The 12,716-nt window shown below is 39.7% G+C and overlaps 1 protein-coding gene across 3 annotated transcripts in view; it reads left to right on the top strand.

Annotated features, from left to right (window-relative positions):
• The window catches only part of THSD7B (thrombospondin type 1 domain containing 7B), a 358,700-nt gene that overhangs the window by 168,957 nt on the left and 177,027 nt on the right, over positions 1–12,716 (top strand). For all 3 annotated transcript variants that reach the window (XM_054830722.1, XM_054830723.1, XM_054830724.1), the window contains 2 exons: positions 4,457–4,612; positions 6,265–6,462. In XM_054830722.1, the coding sequence (XP_054686697.1) occupies positions 4,457–4,612; positions 6,265–6,462 (354 nt within the window). The remainder of the gene's footprint in view (positions 1–4,456; positions 4,613–6,264; positions 6,463–12,716) is intronic.

Here is a 12,716-nt window from a genome sequence, read left to right as displayed (position 1 = left end):
GTCCCAGTGACTTCCAGCATCTGGTGGCCTTTTCTGGATAACAGCCAACAAGGCTCAAACATCCTGGAGAATCCCTTTTTCCTTGCCGTCATTGCCTTCACTGGCATCCCATCATCCCTGTTGCCTCTGCTGTTTTTCCTGGACACTCTTAATGACTTGTCACCTCTGGTCTTCACTCTGAATTTTTGCCAGATCTGTGATTTCTGTTGATAATCTCTACCAATTCTGCTACAGCGAAGCAAGACAATATCCCAGCTGGGATCAGGATCCCTTTGTACAGTGGAAGGTCTGGACACAGGAAAACTTTTTATTCCATGGAGTGCTAATAGTCTGTGTCACTTTAATAGAATTGCGAGGATCTTTATTGTTCTGAAATACATTAAACCGTTGTTGCTCTTGGCAATCTGCTATTAACCCTCTTTCATGCTGTGATTAGCCTTCTATTCATACTTTGTTTCTTGTCTATTAAATAGATTTTAATTGAAAATAGGACTTCAACTTTGTGCCTTGTGGCTTCAAAACTAATTGATTCTTCTTAAAAGCATAAAGGCCCCCTTTCCATCAGGCATGGGGTGCATTAGGCTTTTTAATGGAGAGATTCACTGGACTAGGCTTGGCACTCTTTTCCAGGCTAGTTAAATTACGTTCACCACTTCTCTTTTGTCTAATCTTTTGTTTTTGCTATAAAAGCCAGTCTTTCGAGTTAGAGAAATTACTTACAAATGTTGTGCTCGTTTATCCCTATTATATTATGCACGTGTAGGTGGTTTTATAACACAACTCATTCCTTCGTGATTTTTCTCAAGTAATTTCCCTTCGTATTGATCCAAGTGTCTTTGGTTTATAAGTCCTGGCAAAGACAGTAAGAATTTTTACAAAGATATGCCATCCCTTTCTTGTACCCTGGCAATCGTTAATTTGGCTTAGTTTTGCCAAAAGACACGGTAAATATCTGGATTTATTGCCTTGAGAATTGGATATCAGCTAAAACATGGCTGCACCAGTATATGAGAGACAGCCCTGATATTCTTTACTTGTATTCCAGATATGTTAGTGATATTTAGAAATGTCTCATTTAGGTGTCAATATCAGAAATACGTGGTTTTTCATTGTAAAAGGGAAATGAAGTTAAAGTCCAGGAAAAAGTGTTAGTTACCTCCAGAGGAGCTGAAAAACTAAATTTGAAAGGAATCACTGCAACCAAAATGCCGTCCTATACATTGCTCTGTCTGGCCATGAGTGCTTTTTAACATAGTGTTGGTATGTGTGCCTACTAGTATGTGTCTATGTGACTATATTCACAGATAGTTTATTTATTGGCTTAAAATTGCGTTATGGAAATAATGATATCAGAACTGATTTCCTCTTCCACTCTTCCTCCAAAGCACTACCTCAGTAAAAATATATAGGGAAACAAGATACTTTAGAACCCAATTTATTATCTCCTGCTGGTAGCAATAACCTGAAAATAACAGCAAATAGTAAAATTCAAACTTGAGGCAGACACTGGTGCTGGGAACAGCTGTAGTTGCATTTATAACGGATAGATTCAATATAACAGCTATAGAAATGTGCAATGTTTCAGAGGCTTCCAGATTAGTACTTGATTGCTTTTTCAAGTTTGTTCTATAGATTGGGAAGAACACAGGATTTTAAAAGGTACGAAGAAGCGTAGTAAATAATCTGCTACTTGAATCAGAGATATTGCCTTCCCCTCTCACTCTTCTCTGCCCTGGCTCCTGCCTTTCCCCTTTCCCTCCAAAAGTGGTTAATATTTTTCCAAGGAAAATAATTACACAAAAAGCACTTTTTCTATATGAGGATAGGAAAATGCCATTACGAAGTCATTATTGAGCAAAATCAGAAGGCTGGTCGTAAAGACAGTCCTAGCATCTGTGTTCATTTACCGTAGGCAAAATAATGAAAGAATAGCAATAGAAGATCACATCAAGATTTAAATAAAACTGATGGAAATCAACTGATGAAATTTAACTTGTCAATCAAATGGCTGAAGAAGGGATGAAACTCTTTTATGGGGAACCTCACTGGTCCATCCAGTCACTCTGGCTATCGTGCTGGGAAACGTGGCTCTTTAGACCCGCCTGGTTTTGGAAAAGGATGCTATTGTATATGCATTTCTTAATGCAGCTTGTTTCTTTTTGTTCTTGTCTTATTCCTGAGTTCTTTCACTGGAGGATTGTAGTCAGTGTAGAGTGAGTATAAACTGGCACAGGCCTAGAATATATTTGGATATTTGATTAGAATAGTCTGTGTATTTTTCTGATTTACATTTTATAGAATATATAGAATTACTTAAGGAAGTGAGTAAACAAGCTAACTTATTCCAGTGACAAGCAGGTTGTTGGTCCTGGGAAAAGAGTTCCCGGTGCTAGAATTAAATAGGGCATCAGCCCGAGGGAGGAAGAGGAGCAGGAAGGTGGTTGGCAGGGAGAGGAAGGCAGGGTTTTCCTCCAATATTGGAAGGAGTCTTCCATGAGTCTGGGATGGTTGCTAAGCTCAGCTTACCAACAAAAACTTTCCCCTTTAACTTTTTGTAATCATTGTTTCTTGTTTTTCTTTTATCCAAACTCAATTTAAAATACCCTCAGCACCACTGGTTGTACCTGGTTAGTTTTCAAGGCAGGAGACCCAACCTCCTTTATCTAGTGACTTCCACATTTAGTTAGTTACATTGCAATATAGAAACAATCAAAAATTGTTTATAGGGGGGAAAGAGCCGTTGCTAACGATGACATCTTGAGTTGGGGCAGAGTAGGACTGAACTTTATTCCTTGGGTTTCTTTATTTCCTTTCATTTCTTCAAGTGAACTCTCCAAAAATGATACAATTTTGCAACGCTTGATGCTGAAAGGCAGGTTAAGCCATGCATGAGACTTCTTGGTAAAATAAATACTCTTATCCTTTAAACTCTAATATTTATCTCATTCTGTCTGTCACTTCACTTGCAAGGTCTCTAGAAAGGGTCTGTTTATGTTAGCATTCAGGTGAATTGGATTTATGCCACCTTGTTGTAATCTCTAAATGAACATGTCAAAGGCCTTACAGTGTCTCAGAAATCATTCAGAAAATGGTCTTTTTTGCTAACATATTATCTTTCAGCTTAGAATTAAATCACATCTCTTCTATAATCTTGTTGCTCTGATGAGCTGGAATCATAAGCAGTGATATTGGTCTGAAGTCTCAGCTTCAGGATGTGCAAATCAAAATTTATTGGGATTTTGAGCACTGAAGTCTTGTGATTTAAAAAAAATGTTGTGTTTTTCTTCAAATGATTGATTTTAAAGAAAATGGTAAAATATCTGAAAAAGAAAAGATTATTCATATATTGGACATATTTTTATAAATTCTTTTCAAGTCAATTCCATGCATGGAAGCAAAGAAAAATAGCCATTAAAAATAAAAATGACGATAAAGCAAACTCAGTAGCTATAAAAATTAATGAAGTCTTGGTAATACCATGACAGAGTAAACTCAAACAAGCCTTTGCCTTTTGAAAGACCGCTTTGATATTGATTTATCTAAAGAGACAGCGAAATTCAGCCCATAAAGTAATTAAAATGCACTATCATATAATGACTCGAAAGATAGATTTAAGAGTCTTTCCTCTTTTTTTCCTTCTTCCCTCTGCCCTGAATAAAAAGTCGAGAGATGTTAATTGAAATGAAGAAATCTCTTATGATAAATGAAAATACAAAGGGAATCAGGTTTCCCAATTTATTGTCAGTATCGACAAAAGTGGTACTTTGGCAGAGTTTGGGGTTGGCTCATCTCATAGATGAAGAGGTTTGGAGATCCGTGCCTGCCTTGGGTGCAGGCAATTCAAGTAAACATCTCACTTCCCAGGCCAGAAAGATGCTTTTTGCATATGTGTGTGTAGAAGAAACCGAGAGCCCTGCTCAATTTTGTTGAAAATAGATGAAGAGAATGCAAAGCATCCCGCACCTGTAATCTTGAGGTGGCAGCGTCCCTGAAGTGGATGGGTACGGAGGGGTTCCCCCGTGCTCAGCCTTTTGTCACCTGCCTCTGCCTGGCTCCCAGTTGCGGTGTGAGCTTTTTGGATTTCCTTCTCTATGCATCTGTCTCTTCGGTGTGGTGTAAAGAGACCTCCTTGGCCATAAATCCGGGGGATTAGATTCCAGTTTGTTGCTCCAGCATTGTAGAAAATCAGGACTGAATTTATTATTAAGCACCCGTTTACCATTAAGCACAGTCTTAACTGGCCTGCTGAATATGCATAATTTAGATAAAACTTTACATGCCTTGCTGAACAGAGGATTAACTTTTTGCTCTGGGAGGTAAGACCCTAAAAAAGTACTGTTTTTTGGCGCAGTTGGGAAAGCTAAGGCCAGCAGTAAATTTCAGAGCTCTGTGTGTTGGTCAGGGCAAAGTTACTACCCTGCTTTTCTTTTTCCTTTCTTTTTTTTCCCCCTCTCAGTTACTAGACCAGTTGATGGGAAACTATGCCTGGGTCCTGCTCTATCTACCTCCCAGCTGTGTAACCTGCTGTGCCCGTCCGAGTGCGTGGTGTCTGCCTGGTCGGTGTGGGGTCCCTGCCTTCACGAAAACTGCCAGGACCGCCATGGAAGAAGAGGTAATGGCTGGTCTTACATATTGTTTTTGCAGCATTGGGGGATGTAAAGTGGGTAGTGGAATATTGTGATAAGATTGCAAAAGCAGTGGTGTCAAATTCTACATTGGGAGCTTAATGTATTTTTTAAAAAATTAATCTAACCTAGGATGAAGCTCTTAGATGTGCGTACAGGTGTGGAATATGACCTTTAAAAGCTTTTTGCAGTTATTCTTGAGAGAAGAAAAAAAAAAAAGATAAGATTTTTCAACCTGATTCAGATCCTTTTATCCTGCACTGAACTTGTAGAAAAGGAGGATTTCTTGGGATAGCAGCTGCAAAACTCCGTAGTGCCAGGCTGTCCCTCTCATCCCCCTCGGAAGTCCTCTGCACGCCTCGATTTGAGGGCAGTGCTTGGGTGAGGATGTAGGGTGTCAGGACTGAGGGGTATCCCACATCTTGGAGCTTAGGCTTACCCCAGAGGTTGTTCTCGTTCTGGGTTTGGTTTAAATTTCTGGAAGAAGAGTATGCAAATCTAATTTAATACCCCTGGATCTTAATTGCCCAGCGTACATGTTTCTTGCTGCAACACTTTGAGATTCTTTGCAGAGGCTTTCCTTCACTTACAAAATAAGCTGAAAGGATAGCTGTTGGAGTTCCTGTCAGGGAATGAATAGTATCGTTTTGAAATTACACTTTTCTGAAAACAGCGTATGTTTTTGAAGTGATTTGAGCCAGTCAGAATTTTTCAAATAAAAAAATAATTAAATATTTGCAAAACCATTTCTTTATAAAATTCTTTTGAATGATTTCTTTTTGTTGGTTTGAGAATGGTGGAAGTTCAGTCTGTTGTATTCTCTGGAATGTTTTATTCGTTTTCTCTTCTGTTTTATGGCCAAAGCATTTCTGTGTGGCCTCCACTAATGCTGTGTATTTGCCCCTTGTCTGAGACCACCATGTATTTTTTTCTGCCTTTCTTAGAATTCTGTGTCATTTACATAGCAAAACATGCTGAAAGATACTTATGTATTAGTTCTGCATTTTATATGGCAACATGACTTTTGGTTTTATTCAGAAGGAGGTAGATTATGTAATCAATTCTTTCATTATTTCTGTAACCTTTTTCTTCCACTTTACATTTGAATCTTCCAATTTAATAGGATGTCATTTCAAAGAGGTCTGATATGCATTATGTATCAGAAATCCTTACACCTTCATAAGGCAGAATGCTAATCTCTTAGTAAACTGCTCTGCTGTATCTCAAAACAAGTCTCTTCATTAGTGGATTCCCAGGCAGAATATGGATGTCCTTTATATCTTCAGTTCCTTGACTGTTTCTCTCTTTTTATCTTAATGTTGTTATTACATTAATGTATGCATGAGTGGCAAATTCCTATATTTGGACATGTGTTTTTCTATCTAATGCTGATGAAAAGGAAAAAGAAATGTGAAAAATGTGGGTTGTTGGAATTTTTTATGCACTAGAAGATTTTGCATGCCTGGACTGTGGGGACACAAACCCAAGTACTGTCCCAATCAATTCGGTTTGTAAATTTTGTGCTCGTTTGTCTTTATATCCCCCAGTTCCAGATGCCCTATATATTTGTCTTGTTACTGGATTATTAGTATAAATATTTTTTGCAGTTCTCCAGTTAATTCAATTTCTCTTTTTCCAGGCTTCAGAATGAGACAAAGGCAAGTGATTGTAGATGCCGTAGGCACCCTGGCAGGTTGTCCACATTTAATTGAATCTATTCCTTGTGAAGACCCAGTGTGTTACGAGTGGATCGTTTCAGAAGGAATATGTGTGACTGACCATGGAAAATGTGGACCTGGAAACCGCGTGCTGAAAGCTGTATGCAAGAACAAGAAAGGTGCGTAATGGTATCGTCTTGAAAGCCCTGTGGTTTTTTGTGCCTCCTACAATGGCATTCTGCTGTAGAGCAATTGCGATTATTTACAATAGCTCCTTGCTGAATTTTTATGAAACTTTCAGATTTTTGAGTTGACTGTGATGCTCATGGAAGCCTAGTGCTGATATTACCTGGGATTTTGCTGGGAGCCTTCCATTCTATTTTATCCTAAAGGAGGTGGCTCACCAGTACAGGTGATGTGTTGTCACTGCTGGCCTTATCACAACAAAAGTGGGATACCAATGGCCCATTTCTCCCTAGAATCCCTTTTTTTGCACATCTTATACTAAAGTAGGGTTGCAGCAGCAGTATGGCCATTCACAAAATGAATCTGGCCCCTAGCATTCCTTCTATCCTCAGTTTTTAGCATGCGGTCTGAATGTTTATCTTGTTATGATAACCCTCTTACAATCCTGAGAAGGGATGCTCGGTTGTGCTGCCAAAATTAATACAAGCATTAGATGTAAATGAAATGATCGTACTAAGTAATACTTTACTTGGCAGCAGTTTGAGACATGCAGTGCGTTCAGTTTGCAAGTTGTTAATAATGAATAAGTACATTTTTATATGACGTTTACAAACAACCAGCAAGAGCTTATTTCTTGTGCATGGTTTGAACCTCAGCCAAAAGTTTCATTTCTTGATAAGGTCAGTGTTGTCAGATCTTTAGATTCAATTATATGGAGCACGATTTTGCAGTCCTTAGTCACAGTGAGACTGTGCTATCATCTCAAAAGTGGCAAAATCGTGGAACTTTAGAGCCTGATATTATATCTGAAAAGGAGAACTCTTCTTTTACGTGGTGCTAAGACCGATTGCAGGAAACAATTTCAAGTTGATAACAAGAGGGGTTAATTGGCAAGTGATTAAAAATAGTGTGTCATTTATGAGGCATTAGAATCTGACAGGATAAAATGATGACTGCTTTGTCTGAAGAGCACAGATTCTCCTGAAATACATTTAAAATCTATGTGGTTTTCTTGTAAGTTTGTGAAATGGGGCAAAAAAAAAAAAATCTTCAACTGTTATAAGCTGACATAGTCAGAATAGAGTGGAGAGCAAAGAGCTGTCTCTGAAATTTGTCTGAGTGGTCTCTTCCAATGTGTGATCATAACTGTACGGCCAGTCCTGCAGTGATGTCTGCAGATGGAGTCTTGTATTGCTAAGGAGAACCGTGTACTTCATGCTGTTAAAACTGTGCCAACATCCATTTTTATGCTCTGACTTGCGACTAGGAAGGAAAGCATATAACATGGCAGATGCTCATTGATCTCTGATCAAACTGCACTCTGTGGCTATGATCCTGAAGAAGCCATGCCTTTGAAGTGTCTCTTCTTCACTTAATTGTTCAACAAGATACTGGAAGTTTCATAGTACCCTATTTCACTTCAATTACCCTATGCGTGTTCTAGTTACAAAAAAAAATACTTGAGATGTTCTTCCCACCCCACCACCCCGAGGCACACAGTGTCAACGATGTGATCGTTGTCCAGTAGTAACTGAGAAGGTTTCACAAGGAAATATCCAGATCACTAGGCAGATTAGAAGCACTGGTTAATACTAGTTTTGAACTTTTCTGAATTTTTGATCCGGTAGGATAGGACTGGCGGACTGCTTAAAGTCAAAGCTGAAAAAAAAATCAATTTGTTTCTTTTTCTGTCAGTCCAGTAATATTAGTTGCTTTGTTTACAAGGGTTTTTTTTTTTTTCCTTCTGTAAGGTTCTCTTACCTAGATTCCCATTGCAAGAAGTGCCCTATTTTCTTGGATAAAAGCTGGAGTAAGCGGCAGAGTTGCATAAAGTGTTTTGCCTGGAATAGTTAGTTAGTAGTGGGAAGCCAGTAGGGAGTCGTGTGAAACTGTGAGACATATCAATTACAGGTAAAATAGCGTAAAGCCTGTACTAATGCATAGCATTATACAGTTCAAAATTCTGTGTGAGTAACTGCCCCACTGAAAGCGTGTAGCGTAGCTGCATTATGTGCTGGTATTTTCATTTACTTGAGCACCTTTTGTAGAATTCAGCTCTGTATCCTAAAATCCAGTCTTTTATCCAGTCATTCTGTCATCTGCGCCTGGCATTGTTGCTCCGTATTCCCACTGAATGCCAAAAAGGATAAAATAATACATTCTTTTGGACCCTGTTAAATGACAAAATTTGATGTATCATCATCTTAACAACAGTTCATTTGAGCCTGGAGTATGTTGATTAGGGTACTTTGGGTCTTCCGTGTATCTCTGCCTGCAAGATGTCTTCATTTTCATATAAATGCCAGACTTTTTGGCATGGTGCTCTCTTCTTCTTGCTGCAGTGTGTTCTCTTTCGAAGTTAGAAGTAGCTGATCTGTCAGGCCTGTTTGTCAGCCATATTGCAGAAGAGCTTGGCATTGTGGCTTCTTGCCCTTGTCCATCTTCTCCTCTCCCTCCATCCACAGCGTGGCTGAACCCGTGTCCTTCACCAGCCCATGCTCTGGTGTGTAATGCTGGGCTGTTGCATACTGCTCTCCATAGCTCAGAGACCTGAGGCCTTTTTCATGAGGAGGCTATTTTTCCCTTTGCCAAAAATGAGCTTTAATTACATAGACTGCAGCAGAAGGGAACTGGCCATGTTTTTCAGTCCTCTCTTCCACGGCAGAGGACGTGGCTGCTGCTGGCAGAGCCTGTGGGATCCTGTTAGCCTAAACGTCCCTCCAGCAAGGTGGAGCTTGGAGATACATCTTTGTCTCTGATATATGTTGACAGAGAGTGGGTGAAGTTAACAAGGCCTTAGCCCTTCTTTGTCCCACTGCTGGTGTCTCCAATGTCTTTCTCCCATGCCATGTCTCTTGCACGCTCGTGGTGCCAGCCCATGCTGTGAGAGAGGGTTGGGAGGAACCTGTCTGGGAGGTGAGCAGGGAGCAGTGGCTAAGTAACCTCTTTCTCCAATTCAAACCTTCCCTTCAGAGCCTCTTCTAGTGCCCTTTCTTTCCATTTTAGAAAGCTGTCCTTTCTGGTGAGAAGATTTTGTAGTACTGACCCAGGTAACAAACTGCTGCTGGCCTGAGATGGAGCTTGAACAACTCAGGAGCAAGTTACATATGGCTCTAACTCTGTTTGCAGGGTTTCTCTGAAGATGTCCCTGCCAAAGCAATATCTCTCTGGAAGGGCTTGTATGAATTTCAGTGAGGTAGCACTCTTACTTCCACTCGGTCTAGAGGTACAGAAATGACTTTTTGTTTCTTAAATAGGTTAATGTAGGGGGTCCATAATGAAGGGGCCTCTACAGGGCATGTACTATGTACAACATTTTTTCATGGAGTAGCTGGAGTCTGTAACTTGGGATTTGCAGGAGTTGGCATAGCTGAGGAGGAATGAGAACACCGTAATCAACTCATTACTTTGTCATTGTTAGGTGTCTCTATGTTCCCACCTAGTAGTGTCTCTAATCTCTGTTAATAACTTAACTGAACATGCATATGAGGCTTGCGAGAAACTCTTAGTGTCTGGTCCATATCCCTTGAGTACGCCTCTTCTGTAGCTTCAGAAGACAGTAGTGTAATAAATCAAATGAAATTAAATAATGTGTAGCAATGCAATGAAGTAATGCATAGAATGGGAAAAGGCCTATATTGTGTGCTTCTTCCAAACAAAATTTTGCAGCAAAATGTTTTTTATTTAGCTAGTGGAGGGCAATGGATACTTTTGGGGAAGTTTGTGAAGCCAAAAGAATAGCACAGGAAAATGGATGATACGAAAAATTGGATTATGTAACCGTATCATTGGGTACATGGATCTATGATTCAGATCAAATAATTTATTTGAAAACTCTTTTTTTCTGTTCACAGACAACCCAAGAATTATTTGTGATTTTTCTCAGAGTTGTTGTTTTAGGTTGTTCAACAAGGAATTGAATAATCTCCTGTTTGTAATGTATTGTTGATCAGATTGTTGCAAGTATTTGATGTTTGTATTTCGGCAGTCTTGGTTAGAACCGACAAACATTACTGTGCATTGACCAGATGAAAATAACTCTCTGAAAACTTTCCAGTTCACTTGCTCTCCTTAAATGTTGCTGCTCAGTAGATACAAAACCATGAACACGGTCAAAATGTACTTGTTTCAAAATGCAATTGGACAGTAGCCAAAATGTATTGCATTTCATTTTTTGAAGATGATGACCCAAGTGATCTTTTGTGTGCTCTGCTCCTTATGTCTTTGTGATAAGTACAGGCATTTTGAGTGTGGTGCGACAAAAGAAATTCAGTGTTGTTGTAGTGTGCAGAAAACTGCAGGTAACGTTAGACAGCAGGACTTGGCTCAGGGTCAGCAGGTAGACGTTTGGTCCAAAGAGGAGTTGGTGTGCCTTCATAGGTAGTTACCCAATCTTTTGATTTAGATGCTAAGACAACTGGAATTAACATAGAAATGTTGTTGGGTTCAGTTTGATGGAGGAATTTGGGACCCCTTTTTAATGTTACTTTCCATTTCTTATTTTACATTGTATTAATAATAAGAAAATAGAAAACAAGAGAAACGTTGAACCAAACGGTGGTTTTTAGAAATGCACATTATACTCCTGTAGCATGTGAACAGAGCACTCATTATGATGAGTAGTACAACCTGGTTGCACTGAGAACATACGTAAAAGGAACTATAACAATAAATTCATGAAATAACAAGTATGACTCATAAAACTAACAATTCATTTTTCAGGCATTTTGTAAATGTTTCTGACAATACTGTAAACTAAATCTATTAGCAGTGCTCTTGAATAGATTGTAAAATGTTATTATTCAGAATCATACCCGCAAGTTGTCAGTCTATTTTGTTGTAATTCCCATGTCATCATTTATTAATTTGCTTCTGCTTGTTCTTATTCCTACCAGAAGAACTATTAGTAGCAAAGACGATTCCTCTGTGATAGTGAACAGCGGAGTATCTAAATAATAAAAAATATGAAATAATTTATACCCAAAGGCTTCATTGTTTCAATCAGAAATTATCAGATTGGCAACAAAGGTTTAATGCAGAGGTAATGTGATTTTGCTGGATTCAGGTGGTTTTACTCTATTCGTAGTTAACAAATCTAATCACAGCTCAACAGCTGCTGAGTGTTTGCTGTTCCTTTCTATACTGTCAGCTTGGGTATCAGGCTTACTTTGTTTTGTGGGAATTAAAATTGTGGGGTTGCCTTCCTTTTTGAGGACAGTATTTATAATGGTGCCAAATAATCTGTCGGTTCCCTGTTGATGCCGTGTTGACACAGTGGTAGGGAGATGCGGGTGCTGAACGCAGAGGAGCAAGAGTCCCAGGGCCAGAGGTGCCCAGAATAGCAGCGCTGTCGATCTTCAGTAGCACCCAAATGACTACTCCTGGGACCTGTCACAAAACCATCTTCTTCAGCAGCTTCTGCCTCGCCTAGGTGCTCCCAGGCCCTTTGGAGGTTTCTGTGCACCCTTCCCAGCATATCTGATAAATGACTAATATCTGGCAGGTCCTGGGACTCCCGGCTATAAGGGGCGAACCACCCTGCTACAGACAATCTGCCAGGATGGTAGCTTAGAAATAAAACGTGCTGCAATCCTACTGTCATAGCTGTCATGGTGGCAACATGTTTTTTTAAGTATTCTCAGTGGAGGAAGCTGCTGGCTTTGAGCTCAAGAGTTATCTGAGCCCCGGGGGGCAGCACCCATTGCCTCAGCCCAGGCTCATTGAGCCCCAGCACTGCCGGACACGGGGCTGTATGAGCAGTCAGGAACGTAAATTGTTGTGGAGTAAAAAAATCAATTGTCCTCATTTCAGCAGTGTTACACCAGATGATTAAACCTCTGTTTTTCTTTTTCCTTTTTTTTTCTCCTGGTACTAACATTAAAAAACCCCACAACTCCCCCCCCAAAAAACCCCAGGGCATGTTTGCAGGGGGTGGAGAATAGAAGAAACCCACAAAATAAGGGTGTTCACCAAACTTTTAGGCCTGTTGCTTCTTTGGCTTTTGAGCAGAAAACCTTTAGACTGCTTCTGCTGCTGCTGTTCTGGCAGTACTGGTAAGTGTCATTTCAACAGGACAGTTTTGTTTATTTTTCTGTGCGATCTCTTTGGTTCTAGGCAGTCAGTATCTAGAACGTGGCACTTGCCAAGAAGAAAAGAAGAATTTGGTTTTTAAGCATTAGTAAGTTCACTGAAAAAATACGTGTTTCAGGTGAAATACATCTCTTCCCAAATTTCTGTTCCATTTGCT

The sequence above is a fragment of the Grus americana genome, chromosome 6, assembly GCF_028858705.1.
Source record: "Grus americana isolate bGruAme1 chromosome 6, bGruAme1.mat, whole genome shotgun sequence".
Taxonomy (NCBI): Eukaryota; Metazoa; Chordata; class Aves; order Gruiformes; family Gruidae; genus Grus; species Grus americana.
The sequence above is the reverse complement of the archived record's forward strand: the minus strand, read 5'-3'. Positions and strand labels throughout refer to the sequence as shown.